The sequence below is a fragment of the Dasypus novemcinctus genome, chromosome 3, assembly GCF_030445035.2.
Source record: "Dasypus novemcinctus isolate mDasNov1 chromosome 3, mDasNov1.1.hap2, whole genome shotgun sequence".
In the NCBI taxonomy this organism is placed as follows: Eukaryota; Metazoa; Chordata; class Mammalia; order Cingulata; family Dasypodidae; genus Dasypus; species Dasypus novemcinctus.
In genome coordinates this window covers 158,296,560-158,316,833 of record NC_080675.1, presented here as the reverse complement: position 1 = coordinate 158,316,833, position 20,274 = coordinate 158,296,560, and the positions used below count along the sequence as shown (strand labels likewise).

General features: G+C 38.6%; 1 protein-coding gene and 1 long non-coding RNA gene across 3 annotated transcripts in view; one reads left to right on the top strand and one right to left on the bottom strand.

Moving 5' to 3' along the window:
• TTC23 (tetratricopeptide repeat domain 23) overlaps positions 1-20,274 on the bottom strand; it is a 106,701-nt gene that overhangs the window by 45,443 nt on the left and 40,984 nt on the right. For both annotated transcript variants that reach the window (XM_004483893.4, XM_004483892.4), the window contains exons 4-6: positions 19,995-20,145; positions 19,679-19,804; positions 3,680-3,857 (exon numbers count right to left, since the gene is read on the bottom strand). In XM_004483893.4, coding sequence (XP_004483950.1) covers positions 3,680-3,857; positions 19,679-19,804; positions 19,995-20,145 — 455 coding nt within the window. The remainder of the gene's footprint in view (positions 1-3,679; positions 3,858-19,678; positions 19,805-19,994; positions 20,146-20,274) is intronic.
• Positions 14,305-20,164, top strand: LOC105745245 (uncharacterized). Its single transcript, XR_001118026.3, has 3 exons — positions 14,305-14,604; positions 19,208-19,246; positions 19,563-20,164. It is a non-coding gene; the product is annotated as an uncharacterized lncRNA (long non-coding RNA).

The window sequence follows — 20,274 nt, the reverse complement described above, 5'->3', positions numbered from 1 at the left end:
GTTCTCTCATAATCTATAAGAAACATTCCACAACAATGTAAGATGTTGGTGGAGGGGTGATGTATGGGAATTCTGTGCATTATGCATGATAGTTTTTTAAGCTGACAATTTCTTAATTTAAAAAATCCAAACGTAATAAAAGAAAAGGTTGATTACTTGAACACATTAAGAAAACTTTTGCATGGCAAAAAAAATCCATTATGAATCCACAAACACACAGAGAAAACTTATTAGAGCTAATATGAGTTAAGTCAGATTGCAGGATATAAGATGAGCATAAAAAAATCAATTGCATTTTTATATGCTAGTAATGAACAGTTTGAAAACAAAATTAAGAAAACAATTCCATTCATAAAAAATGTCAAAAAGAACAAAATACTTAGGAATACATTTAACTAAATAATGTAAGACCTGTACACTGAAAACTACAAAATATTGTTGAAAGAAATAAAAGAAGACCTAAATAAATGAAAAGACATCCTATGTTGATGGATCAGGAGTCTTAATATTGTTCAGATGTCAATATTCCCCCAAATTGATCTACAGATTCAATGTAATCCCTATAGAAATCCCAATGGTCTTTTGGGCAGAAATTGACAAGCTGATCCTAAAATTCATGTGGAAATGAAAGGGACCCAGAATAGTCAAATCTATCTTGAAAAAGAATAAAATTGAAGGATTTACACTCACTGGTTTTAAAACTTACTATAAAATAGCAGTAATAAAGACTGTGTGATAGTGGCACAAAGAAAGACATAAAGATAAATGGAATAGAATTGAGGGTACAGAAATAAACCACTATATTTATGGTAAAATTGATTTTTGACAGGAGTGCTAAGTTAATTCAATGGGAAAAGACAGTCCTTTCAATAAATGGTGCTGGGACAACTGGATATCCACATGCAAAAGAAGGAAATCAAACATCTATCTCACGATAAACACAAAAACTAACTCAAAATGGATCAAAGATTTGAGAGCTGAAACTATAAAACTCTTGGAAGAAAACATAGGTGTCAGTCTTTATGAACCTGGAATAGTCAATGGTTTCTTAGATGCGATGCCCAAAACCAAAGCAACAAAAATTAAAAATAAATCAGGACCAAACAAAATTTAAAACTTTTATGCTTGAAAGAACCCTATCAAAAAAGTAAAAAGACAACCCACAGAACGGGGGGAAATATTTGCATCTCATATATCCGATAAGGGTCTAGTATCTAGTATCTAGAATTAATAAAAAAAAAATTATTACTGATCAATAATAAAAAGGCAAATACAATTTAAAAATGGGTAAAGGATTCAAATATACATCTCTTCAGAGAAAATACACAAATGGCCAATAAGTATATAAAAAATATTCAACATCATTCATTATTGGGGAAATACAAATAAATACCACAATGACTTACCAGTTCATACTAGAAATGGCTAAAATTAAAAATTATTTGGAAAAAAAAATAGTACATGCATAAAATGGATTATGATGCCAACGAATGAGGAAGATTTCTATGAATTGCTATAAAGTGATTGCCAGACTATATTGCTAAGTGAACAAAGCAAACATACAAGCAATAAATAAATAAATTGGTGGGGAGGTGGAAGGATATTCTCACAGTAGAATGCCAACTGATAAATGTGGATAGAATGGTAGAGTTGGGTAATCATTATTTTGCACCCATCACAGTAATGACTGGTTTGGAAAAGATTCTTCAATAGGTGCTAAACCTAGAGGGAGAATGTTGAAGTGGAACAGGATATTTACATGGTCTTCGAATGTCTCTTTACAGAATCCTTATTAGCTGCAAGGGGGGGGCAGGGACAGCAATCATACAGTGACAATACTGGACATGGCCTTGACTGGGTGACCAAAATTAACATGACCGACAAAGAGCAGATGGGTTTCATGTGTGTCCACATACAATACCCCAAGAAGGACACAATAGCCTTCTGTAGGATTATAGCTAGGCATATGTTGTCTCAATCTAGTGATGGTGAAACATCAGACAAACCCAAACTGAGGAACAGGCAGGAAACAACTGGCCTATATTCTTCCACAATATCCATGTCATAGAAGACAAAGACAGGCTTAAACTGTTTTAGATTAAAGTAGACCAGAGTCATAACTACTAAATGCAATGCATGATCCTGGACTGGAGCTTGTGTTGGAGGAAAAGAAATGTCCTGAAGGACAGTTTTAGGACAATTGACAAAATTGGAATATGGCCTATACCAATGTTAAATTCCCTGAATTTGATCACTGTACTGGTTTTCCATAAGAAAATATTCTTGTTTTGATTAAACATACACTGAAGTATTCAGGGATAAAGGGACACAATAGGTCTGAAATCCTTTGAAATGAATAAAATAAAAAATAAAAATCTCACTGAATATGTGTGTGTAGATGTGTGGATGTTTGTATTTGTGTCTATGTCCACAGAAAAACGAACAGGGTAGCATATTTTAAAACGGTGAATCAGGGCCCTACAAACATAGGGCTCTACCTAAACTCATTTCCCATTCGCACTGTGCTAAGGGCTCCTGATAGGGATAAGGTCAGTTACGTAGGAAGGCAGCATTTCTATTTGAATCCCTTCGCTAAATCCTTGCCTTTTAGATATTTGAACTTTCTTCTCTAAGCCAGTGTTTCCTAAGACCACTTTCCCAATTCATGATGTACACTGGCATATTTAATGTTCTGTAAAACCATTGTTAAAGACACCTGGTTAATTTTACCTTAATATTTCCCAATTTTATTTAATCGCAAACATTTTTTCTAGGAAGATCTGTGAACTCTTTTGAGGTGCCAGTAGCCTAGGGAGCACAGTTTGGGCAATGCTTCTCTAAACCAACTTTCTAATTCTTGATTTCCTTACCCATGAAATAGAAATAATAATATGTCACAGGGTAGTGATAATGATTAAAAGAGATAATCCAGATAAAGTGATACTGTGAGGCACTCTAACAAACTGTGGCTGGGGGAATACATTGTCTGATAAATTTTAAAAGAAATCAAAATAAATTTCTTAGTATCATCATTATAACTTATCTGAAATAACAGGAAAGTTTTAGTACTATTTTTTACAACTTTAATGGGGAAAATTATCAGAAAAATAAAAAAGCTGTGCTTTTAGCACATAATATGATACAAAGACATCAAACTGAGGAATCTTATAATGATGAAGTAGAACAGCAGCTAACTAATGTCTAAATAGTATGAGATAAAGGTTTTAGAATGTAGTAGAAAAGATCCTGAAATGGTTTGATAATATAAGCACTAAATAAATAAATACACAGGAATAAAGAAATGTTATTGGGGAAAGAATACTTAAACTAGGCACAGGGGAGTGGATGTAGCTCAGTGCTCAAGCACCTGCTTTCCACATATGAGGTCCTGGATTCAATCGCTGGACTTCCTAAAAAAAAATTCTATGCACAGACTATAAGGAAACCCATCATTAGGGAGTCTCAAGGTTCTTCAAGGACCCTGGTAAGAGCGGACTAGTATCCAGCACTCACTTGGCATCTAAAATGTCAATGTTGGTTGAAGATCTACTCTAGGCCAAGTATTCTCCTTATCTATAGCAAATAACAAAGCCAGGCCTTTCAGTGCTACTGTTCCACTTGTGTCTATGAAAAGCATCAGGTCTAGAACAGCATAGGAGGCCACTTTGTTGCAGTTTACCTGTAGAAAATGGTTGATAGATGAGTCGTGAAATCCCAGGACTTGTTCTACACCTGCCAATTCCCTCAGTATTGGTACACAATCAAGACTTTTTTCACCTTTACTGATCTCAGTAAGTTCTAAAGCTTCTTGGTAGTAGGGCAGAGCTTCTTTTGATTTCTTCTGGCCTTGACACAATCTAAATCAAAGGAATTATTTAAAAAATAATTAAAATAGGAAATACTGAAAATATAGGGGTCCTGATAGTTAGAGGCCACTATTGCAAAGGTTTATTTCCCATCCAGGTAGATCTTTCCTCCAAGAGATGGCAGGGCACGGTGGTGGAGAGGATGGACTCTGGAGTCACACCACTTGGGTTCAACTCCTGACTCCACCACTATTGGATGTAAGACTCATGTTGCCTAACATGTTTCCTCCTCTGAAACTTAAGGATAATAACAGTATCCACTTCATAGGGTTATTATGAGGATTAAATTAGTTAATATTTATAAAATCACCTAGAGCAGTTTCTAACACATAGTGCTATGTGGGTATTGGTTTGAAAATATATAAAAATATAAAATACTTAATGAAACAACAACCAACATCATAAAGGACGCTGAGATGCTGACAATTGATCAGTTGAGAAATTATAAAAATGGCCCAGTATTGGTGAGGATGTGAAACAGTCTCATTAACTGTTGGGGAGAAAATAATTTAGGTATAAAATTTTCTATGTCAAAATTGTACATATATATATGTGTGTGTGTGTGTGTGTGTGTGTATTTTTCTTTTCACCACCAATTGTACTTTTAGATGTTTATCCTGAAGAGTTACTCTTGTAGGACAAAAATATATATGCAAGAGTGTTTACTTTAGCATTCCTTATAATGGCTGAAAAGTGCAAAGCACTTAAAATGCAACGCTGGGGATTGTCTAGCCAGGTTACTGTAAGTACATCTATACTGTGGAATGCCATGCAGCCATTAAGCCAATGTTGGGCCATATTTATTGATCTAGAAATATAGCCATTATATATTCTTCCATAAGAAAGGAAGCTTTACCAAAAATATTATGATAATATCATCTCATACAGGTGGAAAATTTATATCTAACCTGTCTGTACACATATGCATTTGATATCTGAAAGGATGGTGACTAAAATGTCAGCAACAGTTATCTCTAGGCAGTTAGGTTGTGGATAATTTTCCTTTCCTTATTTAGGTTTTCCTAGATTTCTCAAATTTTCTCCTGCAAAATGAGATTACTTTTACATAAGAAAAATGTTCATTTGAAAAGTATAAGTAAAAGTGGCAGTGGGAAAACATTCTTATAATTATATCATAGGATAAGAATTTGTCTTATAAAAATTTGTTCCTTTGTATTGTTCAACAAACACAACAACAAACCTTTAAAAACAATCTCTTCCAAAATACTTACCAAAACTCTTACAAGCTTTTGCTTTTAGAGAAAAATGTTATGCATAAAACTTCAAAAAAATTCTCAGTCCTTCCTATTTTGCCCTCCACTTCAGAACCTTCAGTACACAATGGTCTATGATTCCCAAATTGCCAGTGGGAATGTAAGATACTGACATTCACTGATACTGAAGAGGGAAGCGGATGGGCCTCAAGCAATTGGGCTCCCATCTACCATATAAGAGGTCCAGGGTCTGATTCCTAGGGCTTCCTGGTGAAGGGGAGCTGGCCCGTATGGTCAGCTGGCCCACACAGCGAGCTGGCCCTAGCAGAGAGCTGGCCTGAGTGGAGAGCTGGCCCAAGTGAAGAGCTGGCCCATGCAGAGTGCTGACCCACGGAGCATGCTGGCCCGCACAGGAGTGCTGGCCCATGCAGAGAGCTAGCGCAGCAAGATGACACAACAAAAAGAGAACAGAGAAGAGACAATGAGAGAAACAGCAGACCAGGGAGCTGACGTGGAGCAAGAGACTGAGCACCTCTCTCCCACTCTAGAAGGTCCCAGGATCAGTTCCTGGTGCCCTTAAACAGAAGACAAGCAGACACAGAAGAATACACAGTGAATGGACACAGAATACAGACAGCAAGTGCAAAAAAACGGGGGGAGGAGGGGCAATGACACGGGTGTAGAAATAAATAAATCTGAAAAAAAAAAAAAAACTGACGAAGAGACCACAAAAAATAGGTCTTGTTTTCAACCCAATCATTGGGTATTTTTCACGTCTACCTTTGCTCTCCAATAAATTTCAAAGGAATTGACTGATAGAAGTAAAGATCCTTCTTTGATCTGTGATTCAGATGGCCATGATGAAATAAAGTGCTAACTATAGAGTTTATGGGTGGGGACATCATCTAGAATTCTAAAAAAGTTCAAAACACAGGAAGAAGTCAGAAGTGTGCCTGGACCAAAGAGGGCTGTAGCCTGCAGTAACTCGAGTCTTAGAAAGGAAGACAGAAACAGGTGACCCAGCACTACTGCTCTTGCCTCCTGACTCCTAATGAAATATTATTATTTATTTATAAATAAAATCTTAAAAATGATTTCAGATTTTCCCTCCACTTACTTCTTAAAGAACTCAGACAATGCCATAGCTATCTAAGCAAAGGAAAAAAATATTCATTTTCTTTCTTTCTCATGTTGGTGAGTAATGCAGCTGTAAAAAGGGAATAAAAGCCTTTAAAAGAATACTTCCTTTGTTTCCAAGGCTGCCTATAAGTTCATAGAAAAATAACAAAGCAAACACCACCACCACCATGATCTCATCTGGGCAATTGGTTCAAAAGACAGCAATATGCAAAGTTTAGTAATTAAGTTGATAAATGAGAACAAAATAGAAAAGTAAACAATAATAAGGTCTGCATTAATTCATATATTAAACATTTTCCCTTTCCAGAGATAGGGAGCCTAAAGAAAAGTACTTGCACATTTGTAATAGAGACCATGGATAACTTGCCACCAAACACCTATTTTAGCTAGTAATGCAGCACATCATTCCATGTTAATGTCAAGTTGGTCTTTTCAGATATCAGAAAGTCACCATTGAATACATGACACTCAGAAAATTTTCTAGAAAAAGTACAAGATGAGAGGCAAAGTAATCAGTAGCGAAGGACTGCAGCAGGAGTCAGAAAACCCAAACTCTGCTTGAGCAGATTCACTAGGTCATAACCTTGGGGAAGAACAAACATCTCTGAATCGTGGTCTCCTCATCTGAACATGGTTTCCAAAACTGGAATCCTCCTACACTTCTGGTGGGAATGTAAAATGGTGCAGCTACTTGGAAAAGTGTCACTTCCTCAAAAAGTTAAAGTTACTATGTGACCAGCAATTTCCCTCCTAGCTACATTCCCAAAAGAAATAAAAACACATGTCCATGTAAAAAGTCATACTCCACTGTTCATCACAGCATTATACCTAATAGGTAAAAAATAGAAACAACCCAAATTTCCACCAACTGAAGAAGGGATAAACAAAATGTAGTATACCCAGACAGTGGAATATTACTTGACAAAAAGAAGGAATGAAGTGTTCCAGTTTCTCCGCATCCTTGCCAATATTTGTTATTTTCTGGTGCAGCCACTGTGGAAATCAGTTTGGGGGCTCTTCAGAAAGCTGAACATAGAATTACCATATGACCCAGCAATCCCACTTCTTGGTATATACCCCAAAGAATTGAAAGCAGGGATGTTAACTAATATTTTTACAGTGATACAGCAGCATTATTCATAATAGACAAAAAGTAGAAGCAACCCTGTGCCCATCAACAGATGGATGGATAAACAAAATGTAGTACATACACACACAATGGAATATTATTCAGCCATAAAAAGGAATTAGGTTCTGATACATGGGACAACATGGATGAACCTTGAATACATCAGGTTGAGTGAAATAAGCCAGACACAAAAGGACAAATATTCTATGATCTTGCTTATATGAAATACCTAGAATAAGCAAATTCAAAGAGAAGGATAGTAGATTACAGGTTACCAGGGGACAGAGGTAAAGGGAATGGGGAGTTATGGCTTAATGGGTGCAGAGTTTCTGTCTGAGGTGATGAAAATGTTTAGGTAATTGATGTTGGTGATGGTAGCACAACATTGTGAATGTAACTAAACATGTATACTTTAAAGTGGTTAAACTGGGAAATTTTGAGTTGTATATATTTCCACAATAAAGTTCTGCTTGTTTTTTAAAAAGGGAATGAAGTGCTGATACTTGCTACAATTTGAATGCCTTGAAAACATTATACTAAGTGAGAGGAGCCAGTCACAAAAGGTCACATATTGTAGGATTCCATTTGTGTTAAATGGCCATACTAGGTCGATCTACAGAGTAGTAAGTAGATTAGTGGTTGCCAGGAATTGGAGGAAGGGAGAATAGGGAGGGACTGCTAATGGCTACGGGGTTTCATTTGGGGTGATGAAAACGTCATAAAATTGATTGTAGTGATGGTTGAACACCTCTGTGAATATACTAAAAACCATTGATTGTACACTTTAATTGGGTGAATTGTAAGGTAAGGGATTATATCTCAATAAATCTGTTATTTTTTAAAAAAGGTTTGTGAATGTTTGGAAGAAAAATTGGATACAGATAATAGTACCGGTGAATCCAGTAATTTTTATACAGACAAATAACTAACGATAATTAAAAAACAAAAATCAAAAGTTGTTTCTCTTATCACACCTGAGCCAGTAAGCGTTTCTAACTTGCTCATTCAAAGCAGGTCTGAAAAAGATGTGTGAAATTGCTCCTGCCTGATCAGATGATCCTGCAGATCTGTTTCAGGCAGGAGCCCAGCTGCTCCTGATGCTCAGCCCGGGGGGTGTTCCCACGGGGCTGCTATCAGCTGGGGTGAACCATGAGCCACTGACCTGGTCTTGAACCTCCCAGAACCAGTGGGCATGTTTCCTAACGAAGGGCAGGGCCCGCCACTCCTGGAAAAAGCCTAGGTCTATGAAAAATATGATCTTAGTAAGAAGTCAGGAAATTCATCGAGGGGAAAAGCCATGTAAAACAGCTTTGTAAACAGAGCATTCTAGTAAATCAATTATTCTGTTAGCTTAAATATGGTAATATGTTTCATATCATGACTCCTGGAGAACACAGGTTTGGAAGAATCCAGAAATCAGTGAGAAACCCAGAATCTTCTTCCTTCAGCTGACTGCTTCAAGCCAATAATACCCAGACTTAAACTACTACTTAAACTGTGTGCCCTAGATGCCCTTACACTGTTCCCTAACATCCCCTGCTTGGGTTAGATGCCTCTGCATTGTATTCCCACAGACTGTGACCACCCCTGACCGTGAACCATCTCTCATACTGTGTTATAACTGACTGTGGACCCATCACCATCCCTGTTAGTACTGGGGCTCTTTGAAGGCAGGGACCAAGTCTGTCTTGTTTCCTTTTGCATCCCCAGCATCTTCCACAGAATCTAGTACAAAAGGAGGGAGGGAAGAAGAGAAGGAAGAACCTGCAATCCTATCGGCTTAGAGAGCTGAGGCTTCGGCTCATACTTAAATTTTCACGGATTTTAGAATAAGTTTTGAGGGGAAAAATACTTCAAGAAAGGACCATGTTTTCACATTGATTCAGAGGCAGACTATAATCAACTATTTTTCTCATTGAGGGATGGAGAACTTGTTAACATTTTATAAAAGGTGGAGTAAAAGAAACCCTGTAAGAACCCCTCACTGGCAGATTCTATGCCCAGAGAGTTTCCTTTCATAAGCACTTGTGTAGACAGACATTGGGTTCACTCACCCAGGGCACTTACTCTGATAATGGGAGCATCAAACCTTTTTACTTTTTCTTAATGACACTTTGCTCAAGTCCAAGTAGCTAACTTTCCATCACTTCACTGCCTGGGAATTTCATTTGAATATTTGCTGAAACAGAGAACTGGAAGGAGGCGAATTCAGTGGGAACAAACATGGGTGTTGGCTGGCCATAGTTTAGTTCCTTTTTCTGCTACAAGAATGTTTTGATGAGAGCACGGTCCTCATGAATGACACCCACGAACTTAGTGGGGGTGCCCAGGTCAAAGGGATGCAGTCATATGTAAAGTACCTGTTAAGGTGACCTGTTGCTATTTCTGAACTTTCTAAATTCAAAGGATTATTGTCAGCCTATTACTGGCCTCACCTTTAAAATCCTGCTGAATTCTTCAGACTTTGAGATCTTCACCTATAGCTAGAACTACTATCTCTGTATCTGGGTTATCGCCAAGGGGATAGGGGGAATTAGATTCCCCACACCATGTACACAAAAATTCCAAGTGGATTAAAGTCCTAAAGTTAAAAAGTAAACCTTTGAGGTTTTAGAGAAAATATAAGAAAAAATAACTCCATGACTTTGGGTAGGGCAGGATTTCTTAAATAAGATGCAAAAAGTACAAATCAGAGTAGAAAAGATGGATAAATTTAGCTTGCACAGGAAAAGTCAGTCTGAAGAAAGTGAAAAGGCAAGTTACGCATTGGGAATAGATATAATGCACGTAACCAACAAATAACTTATAGCCAGAAATATAATGCCTCCAAATTAATAAAAAGGCAAACAGCCCAATAAGAAAGTAAGCAAAAGAGATGAACAGACAATTCTCAGAACAGGAATTCCAAATGTTTGGAAAACATCTGAAAATATGCTTCACCTCAATAATGATCAGGGAAAAGCAACTGAAGAAACCATGAGATATAGTCTCACAACCACATGATTGGCAAAGATAAGTCTGACAATATCAAGTGTTGATGAGGATGTGAAGTAATAGGAATTTATATAAATAGGAATTTATGATAGGAGTATAACTGGTGGAAAGCAGTTTGGTATTATCAGGTAAAGTTGAAGATATAGGTACTTGTCAAGTGAGCAGCTCCACTCCTAGGCATGTACCTTAGAGAAAATTGTGCATATGTGTCCAAAGAGACATAAACAAGAAAGACTGTAGAAATATTTATTTGTAATAGTGAAAAGTTGGAAGCAATTTTCATGTTTGCCCTCAGGAGCATGGATAAATTAAAGTCCAACAATTTAACACTGTAAAATGAAGAGCTTGTGCTACGAGTCTCAACTGACATGGATACATCTCAAAAATACAAATGTAATGGGAAAAAGTAAGCTACAGAAGGAAACATACACACAAAACATAAAATATGAAAATAACATAGTTTATGGGGATATATATATATACACAGTAAAGGTATAAAACCATTTAGAGAAATGAGATACCCTAAATTCAGCATAAGGATTACCTCTAATGTGGGAAGAAAGAAAACTGGATTGGGAAGAATGCATAACAGGTTTCCATTTATCTGAAATCTATTTTGTAAGCTGGGTAGTGGGTACAAGAGTATTTGCATAGCAATACCTATATTTTTATATGCCTGAAATATTTCATTAAAAAGATGAACAAAAGCAGCACTCTGTTATTTAGTGTTTCCAAAAAAAAATGAAGTATATCCTACTCCTCACCCTTTAAAGTTGCATTTTATGCTATTACAGGATCTTAGCACTAAAACACAGCAGCCTGAAACGGAGGCTATCATGCAAAAGCAACCAACAACAAGCCTTCTGAAGTTCACTGGGAGTACACTATTCATAGAAAAGTAAAGACAAAACAGAAAATAAAATTACTTTTGTTTCACAATATATTTAATTTTAAAAAGGCATTGAGACAGTACTATATCAAGAAATGACTGAATTATAGTCTTACCTCCTTCTCCAGCTCACTTAAAGCATCAATTTCAGGTAATCTTGCCTGTTTTCATTTGCTCGGATGTAACATTTGGGATATCGATATTTTCTCTTTTCCATTTCTATTTACCTTCCAGGGATGCTTTGAGGAATGATTATCTAGTGTGTCCATAACATGCTTGGGGAGCTTTAGGAAACACACTAGATAGTTGAAAAGACAGAGAAACTTGAACAACAGAATGTGGCAGTATGTTAATTTGGCAGGTCCACAACTTAAAATCATGGCATATTTTATTGAATGAAAATATATCCACAGTAATTCCACAGAGTACATGACTAGACATTATCTCATCTCAGATGAGCCTCAAAAGATCTCACAGGGATTCAAGACTTGTTTGAACATTCAATAGGCAAATGCAATCTTGCCATCTCCCCTGGCATTACTAAAGCAACAGAGAGTTTCCTTTCACAAGCTCTTGCATTTAGTTGGAATTCTGAGCACCAGCAGAAAGGAAAGGCTTTGTGGGAATTTTATGGATGATTAGAATCTGATGAGAAATCCATCCAGAAATGGGACAAGTGGGATTTCCCAGGGTTCGAGTGAGATAAGATTTGCATCTGGGATCCCTCTTGACCACGTAGGCACATGGAGGTCATGACTTGGCCCTGTAGACTGTACTGGGGATTCTCCTTTCTGCACTGGTGAACGTTGAGTGGTTAAGCACCTGGACACTAGAGTTGGATAGACCTGGGTGAAGCCCTGGCTCTGCTCTGCTACTTTCCAGCTACGTGGCATTGGGAAGGGACCTCACTTCTCTCCGTCTCAATTGCTTCACTTGGAAATGGGGATACTAAGAACATCTACCTCATAGAGAGGACTGGGGATTAAATGAAATGAAACCTGCCAAGCATTTAGCACAGAGACTGACACAAGTGGCCAATCTTTGGTAGCTATTATTGTTGCCGTGAATATTTTTGGGAGTTATTTAAGGAAACTGTGTATTACGAGGACACAGGGTTAGAAAAGGAAAGACAAAATTGCAGTACAATAAAATATTAAAGCTTTAGCAGTTTCAAGAAAGAGAAAACTGATAAAATATATGAAAGTCATCTGTGACAGGATAGATTTCTGCTTCCCCACTTTCAAAAAAATGTGTGTGTTTTAAATCAGACTGTGTGTGAGCTAAGACCATTTCTTCAATCACACAGCAATATAGGTTTGGGAATAATGCCAGAAAAAAACAAAGAATTTCCTTCTTGGTTAAATAAGCCTAAAGAATTTCAGGCACATAGCACCTCACAATGAGGAACTGAGGACAGAGGCATCTCTTCTGGGAGAAACCCATTCATAGAGATCCATCTTAGACATCAAGGGGCTCCAGCTGATGGGGCAAACAAAAAAAAACAAAAAAGCTGAGTCCTGAAAGCAAAAGTTAGATGATTTGAGGCTTGGGGCTTACTAAGTGGGAGAATTTAGAGGGGACTATGGGAACTAAAAACAAAGGCTATTAATGAAGTATCAAAAACTGTCAGTAAAAGATGCTGGGAAGCATTTAGGAGAAGCACAGGGAACTAGGTAGAATTCTACCATCTTAAGAAGGTGACCACAGGTGGGTGCATCCAGTCCCCCTTGCCAACTTCATTCCGACTGCTTTCTATTCTTTCCCAGGAAAGAACTGGTTAAGAGAGAAGCCCCCCCATTCCCATTCCTCTTTGGAAACTTTGTAGTAGATTCATTTTACAAATTTTGGAACTACAATGAATCAAGAGAGACCAAGACAAAGAAACAAAATCAAGCTTAAATTAAAAAAAGCACATAAGGTTATCTGACTGTAGCCTAGGTAGGATTTACAAGGGCAAGGATAACAAAGCTTAGCCTTTCCAAGCCACAGGAAAGAAAATACATGAAAGGATGTTGCCTGCCAGGGGCAGTCTGAAAGCACAGAACTGTAATCAGCTTTAAAATCAAATCATTTCTGAATGAAACTGCAGAAAGGAAATGCTCAGTTAGGTAACAATGATAATAATAGCTGTCCCTCCCCCTTTTTTATGAGGTCCTACCATGTTCCTAGTTGCTTTAATATGGTGTCCACGTAATCTTCACAGCAACTTTCTGAGGACTATCATTCCCAGTTTAACAGAACAGAAGAGGAATAGGACATGCCCAATGCCCACAGCTGGGAAGTCTGGTTGAACCCAGATTTGAACCACAACTGTTAGCTACTCTGTGTTGCATTCGTTAGGAATGTTTTGCTGATGACGCAAAGAGAGAGGTGTTTACTTGTTACAAGCCCCCTTGAAAGTCACATCAGTACAGCAATGCTGGGAGGAGCATTTACTGGGCAAGATGTGGAGGACACCAGAGATGACATGTCCACCCCAGAGGAAGCCAGGGGCAAGTCTAACGTTCTAGAGCTGCAGTCTTAGTAGGTAATCCCCACAGAGCCACGCAGAAAGCCCCACCCCACCCCCTTTTTTTAGGGGGTACCCAGGATCAAACCTGGGAACTTCGTACATCAGAAGTAGGTGCTCAGCCATTTGAGCTACATCCACTTCCCAGAAAGGTCCTTTCAAAAGGTGAAAGGTGTGTGTGTGCGTGTGTGAGAGAGATGGTTAGGTACACCTGTGCATATAAGGACGCCTGTCTCCGGGGATCTATCAGTAACCAGGATTGAATATAATGCTTAGCACTTGGGGTGAGTTTTCCATCTCTTCACTAGTGACTTTCTTGACCAGGTTTTAAAAATACAACCGCATACACAGGAACACGTGATGTAGATTCTCTCTTCAAAGCTAATAAACAATTACTGAATGAAGTAATGACTAGAACAGAGGAGAAGTAGAAGGAAAGATTCTCCATGCCACGGGCAGGGATGGAAGGCGCATGAGTCACTCGGGAGCACTTGTCTGTCGGCCCAGGGAGGACAGCACTGGCCTGTGGAAACCATAAAAGGAGAAGCAGATGGGGAAGGTGGTGCTCGAAAAGATACCCTTTTATGAGAAACAGAAATCCCATGAGAGCCGCCTGAGAAACTATCCTGGACTTCCATCTCCAAGACCTGGCAAAAGAAAAAGCCCCTGTGGTTCAGCGTTAACTACTGAAATGCACTTGTTACTTTCAAAATACAGGTTTGGGCGAGATATAACATTTCAATGAGGAAACAAAGAATGGAAATATTGCCGTTTAAACACGCAAGTTCCAGCAAAGGCATCACCGTGAAGAATCAAGATCGAAAGAAGCAGCAAAGTTTAAAGCAACTGCAACAAAAGCAAAAGTAAGTTTGTAGGACAGCCTGGAACCTTAGCACTTCAATTCTAGTTGGGTAGTCAGCACAGAAATGTACAAGGCCTGCCATCTGCTGGCAGGGTTTGGTATTGCTACTTGGGAAAGCATGTGCAGGACGTTGGGGATTCTGACCGAAGATAATTTACTCTATTTTACAGCACTGCTGCTCAAAAGTAAGAACTAATTACATTAGTCAGACTTCAACAGATGCAATACATATCAGATCTTGGAGCTCTGATGTATTTATTCCCTGTCTTACAATAAAGACAGAATACCTAATTTTGGACACAAAGAAATTCTGGACAGATCCGGATAAAGAGAAGGGACTAACATTCCCCACTTATGAGAATTTTAAAATGTCTTTAAAATACACATACTGAAAGGTACCCAAGCTGTAAGAGTGCAGTTTTATGAATTATCCAAAACAAACACAATTGGGTAACCGCCACCCAGCTCAAGAAATAGAATGTTATCTGCACTCCAGGGGGCCCATGGCACCTCTGCCCTTTTATATAAATGGCATCAACGGAGCATGAAATTTGGGGGGTATGGCACCTTTCACTAAACATTATGTTTATGAGAGTTACCCATGATGTTAAAGCACAGGAGCACTTTGACCATTTTCTTTGAACAACTAGATCATAATTTTGTTTTTAAGATTTATTTATGTCCGCCCCTGCCGCTTGCTTACTGTCTGCTCTCTGTGCCCATTCTCCGCGCATTCTTCTGTGTCTGCTTGTCTCCCTTTGTTGTATCATCTTGCTGTGCCAGCCTTCCGCGGGCGTGGGCCAGCCTGCCTTCACAAAGAGGCCCTGGGACGCAAACCCAGGGCCTCCCATGTGGTAGACGGGAGCCCAATGGGTTGAGCCACAGCCGCTTCCCTGATCTCTTCTACTTTTGGTGAACATTTGGGTTGTTTTCAGTTTGTGGAGCATGCAGATCATGCTATGTTACACATTCTTGGATGTGTCTTTTTGATGAACACAGGTATTGCATTTCTGGTCATATATATTTGGGAGTGATACTCCTAGGTCCTAGAGTATGCAAATGCTCAAGTTTAGTAGATAATGCCAGTTTTTCTAACATAATTACACCAATTCTAGCATCTGGGAGGGCAGAGGAGAGCACCACATGCTTGCTAACACTTGATAATATCAGTCTCTTAACATTTTTAGCTGTTCTAGTGGGAATTTAGCAGTTTCTTATGATTTTTAATTTTCATTTCCCTAATGACCGATAAGATGGAACAGCTTTAAATAGGTTTTTTAACCATTCTGGTATCCTTTTTTTATGAAAATTCTCTTGCCCATCTTTCTGTTTATTTTTGTTGTACTGATAGATTCTAAAAATGAGTGCTTTGCCAGATATGTATGTATGTATGTATGTATGTATGTATGTATATTTAACAAATACCTTCTCCCTTTCTGTGCTTGCCTGTGGTATAAATATATCATGATTTAAATACATGACAACAATAGCATCAAACTGGGCTTGTATAAGGGTAGGGGTGGGGAGAGAGAATAAAGAAACGTTAAGTGCTTGAAGGTCCTTGCATTATCCATGAAATGGTTTACTGACAAATGTACATTAGACTCTAATAAATCAGGGATGTTAGTGGCAAACTCTATGGTAAACACTACAAGATAAATAAAAGAATGTATACAAGCTAATAGGAAAATGGAATGATGAAAATATTTGACAAACCTAAAAGAAGATAAGGGGAAGCAGAGGTGGCTCAACTGATAGAGCATTCGCCTACCATATGGGAGGGTCCAGGGTTCAATCCCAAGGGCCTCCTGACCCGTGTGATGAGCTGGCCCACGCACAGAGCTGCCGTGCGCAAGGAGTGCTGTGCCACGCAGGGGTGTCCCCCATGTAGGGGAGCCCCACGCACAAGGAGTGCACCTCGTAAGGAGAGACGCCCAACACGAAAGAAAGTGCAGCCTGCCCAAGAATGGCGCTGCACACATGGAGAGCTGACACAACAAGATGATGCAACAAAAAGAAACACAGATTCCAGGTGCTGCTGATAAGGATACAAGCAGACACAGAAGAACACACAGTGAATGGACACAGAGAGCAGACAACTGGGAGGAGGAGGTGGGGAAGGGGAGAGAAATAAATAAAAAATAAATCTTTTTAAAAAAACTACCACAATAAGTTACTACTTCACACCCACTGGGGTGTCTATTCAAAAAAAAAAAAAAAGGAAAATAACAAGTGTCATGGAGGTTGTAGAGAAATTTAAACCTTTGGACATTGCTGGTGGGAATGTAAGTGGTGCAACCGCTATGGAAAACAGTTTGCCGGTTCCTCAAAAAGTTAAACACAGAATTACTATATCACCCAGCATATTATCAATAATTAAAGTAAAAAATTTTGAAGATTGAAATAAGGGAATGGAAAAAGATATCATAGGAAAATTTGAACCAACAGAGATCTAGGGTATATATTTTAATATTTAATTTTAATAGGGTATATATTTTAATATTTTAGGGTATATATTTTAATTAATAGGGTATATATTTTAATATATATTTAACAGCCAAAATAGACAGAAATACAAAGGGCAAAGAAGAACAACATATACTGGTCAATAAAGCAATATATTAAGAAAATATGCTGCTATTGATCTCTCGCCCCTCAAAATTGCCTTAGAATTTATAAAGCAATGACTGACAGAACCATGGGGAGACATAGATAAATCAATAATCGTAGATGGAGATTTAAACAGACTCACCTTAAAGACTAATGTATCAAATTGGCAAAAAAAGTAGGCAAAGATATAAATTTGAATAAGAGAATAAATAAGATTAACCTAATACAGATTTATTAGACAGAATCTTAGGCACAATGAATAAAATTGACCATGGTTTAGGTCACAGAGACAATTACGTTCTGTCCATACTGCAAAAAATTAGAAATCAACAACAGGATACCTTGGAAAATCCCATATAGTTGGAAACTAAAAAAAGACATCATTGGCTAATCTCTGAACTACAGAGTAATTTATAAACTAAATTATGAACTATTAAGAACTTAATGAATGACAATGATAATGCTATGGGTTAAAATACATGGGGTACAGTTAAAGCAGGACTTAGAAATGCAGGGAAATATCTCTGAGACCTTTGGGTGGCAAAGACTTTCTAAAGAAACCCTCAAAGTATAAATCATAAGGTGAAAATTAATGGATTTGACTCTAGCAAAACGAAGCCTTTCTGTGAAATGAAGTACATAGACAAATTTATCAAACGGGCAATAGATGTAAGGAAATATTTGCAACATTATATTTATATGTATATATAATAAATTAATATATACTAATAGTTAAAATAGACAAGCAAACCTTATCAATAAGAAAAGTACAGGGAACCCCAAAAGAAAATTGAGGAAGAATACAAACAGGCTATTTGTAGAAGGGAACCCCCAAATGTCTGAGAAGCTTATGAGGAGGGACTCAAACTCATTCATAAGAGAAATGTACGTAGAATTTAAAAAGGATTAGCTGGCACATGACACCCATCAGGTCGGAAACCGTTAGAAAGTCTGACTGAGGTCCATGTCCAAATAGCGTTAGGCAGGTGAGAAAACAGAAACCCACTTGCCCGCTTGCCCTGCTCACGGGCATGTGGAGCCGTGCAGCAAGCTGCCGCTGCTTAGGGAACTCTAAGTACCTACATACAAAGCAGTCAGTCCCCCACCTGGGGTATCAACCTAGGGGAAAACTTCCTGTGGCTACAGAAGCGAACCTGTGTAAGGACAGTCACGGCAGCACTGCTGCGGCTAGCAGGGACTTGGTGACAAGCTGAATGTCCATTGCTAGGACAGAGAGGCAGAATGCAGTAAAAGCATTCTGTGGCATGCTGTGCAGCTGCCAGCAGCAATGAACTAAGGTCCATGCAGCTGTTAAAAACATGAGATGTAGACGACAAATTTATACAACATTAAAACACATAAAGCCATAAACAATGCTACTTATTATTCAGAGATACATAGTCAATGACATAAACTAATTAAAATAGATATCTGTCTTGTATATGGGGGTAATAATGAGAGTGAAGATCAGAGATGAAGAGAAAAATTCATTTTAAAAAGCATGCAAAAAGGTCTTGCATGGGAGCATGCCCTTTAAGTCCCCCAAACACCCCAAACAAACAAATTAACAAAGGAGAATTTGTTAATAATAATAATTTTTAAAATCCTGAAAAGCATCACTGAGTTGGTCCTTTCCAACTTCCATTCACAAGGAAGCATTAGGTGTGCTTCCAAAGTCCTTCCCCAACATCTTAAAATGATCCTATTGGGTTTCTTAGTTCTTTCCTGGGAATCAATCTATGCATGGAGTCTAGTTATGAAGATAAACTGAATTCTTCCAGCTTTGGCTAAGTGCAGCCACGTGGGTCTGCTGGGGATTCTCTGCCTTTTTCTAGAATAGTCCATTGTCTCCCCTCGCCCTGCCCCCCAAACCATCCTTCCAAAGAGCATGCACATCCTCTGTCACCCCAGAACTCTGGGGGATTGGCTTAGGGTTGGCCTTTGGGGTATAATAAATGTGCTGACTACAAAGACCCATCTTCTCTTCCCTTTAGGCTTCGAGCATTTATGCCTCTTCTGGCTCAATGACTAAGGTAGGTGTGGAATGGGGAGAGGAACAAAGAACATGCCTCTCATGGTCATGGACTTGGATATGTTTAAGATCTTCCTACTTGAAGGCTTTAATCATCAACTCAATCTATTGAAACATTCTAAGCTGGAGCAGTGGAGGGAGGAAGGGAAAGGCATGCATGTAGGGGGAGCAGACAGAGACAAAGTCAAGAGAATGAGGTTTAGGGTTCTAGGTCCCACAGGTGAGATGAGAGCACTATACCTTTGGTGAAAGGTGTCACTGATGTGAGCATGAGTGGTGGCCGCATTGACTTGACTGTGTTCCTCTTTTATACCTAGACAACCACGGAGTTGGGAAAAGCTCCATGTTGAAGTTCCTCCTACCTGAAGACAGATTTCTACTTTCAAAGAATCTCCAATTATCACATAGACCGAGTCCTAAACTTGAAACTTACTGTGCAAACGACAATTTGATCTGTGCTTGAATTTCCATCCATTCTTCCTTTATAATTCTTCCACACTGCAGCAGCTCCTTTGAGAGTCTTTCTGCTTTTGTCAAATTCTGTGACGCTTCCTTAAATCTTGAGTTGTGTTCAGGAAACTGTACACTTGGTTCTAGATTCTGGAACCCAGATTCTAGACTCTCTCAGCTCCCCTACTTCCTAGCACCCTTCCCAAGTCATCCATCAACTTTTTATTTGGCCTTGAGAATTAACTGTAGGTGTGATGAGCAGCATTTCCTATTTATAAAGATGAGAGACAGAAGGATACTTTTGAAGTGTGGTTAAGGCTCTCCCCAAGGTGTGGAAAAGCTCCACTGAACACTTGAAAACGTCCGTATTGTCATTACTGGACGGTATAACGGCATTGGTGAGAATTTCTCTGGCTTTTTCTGCATGTTGTTTTGCTTGCAGTGACAGTCCTATGAACAAAGAAAAAGAGACCTCAGTTTCTCTTTCATCTCAGGTGGACAGGAGTCTAGTTCTCCGTCCAGGGAATCCAATGGCATCTTCCTCACATCTTGTCGAGTGCACCTTGCCACAGGTGCTAA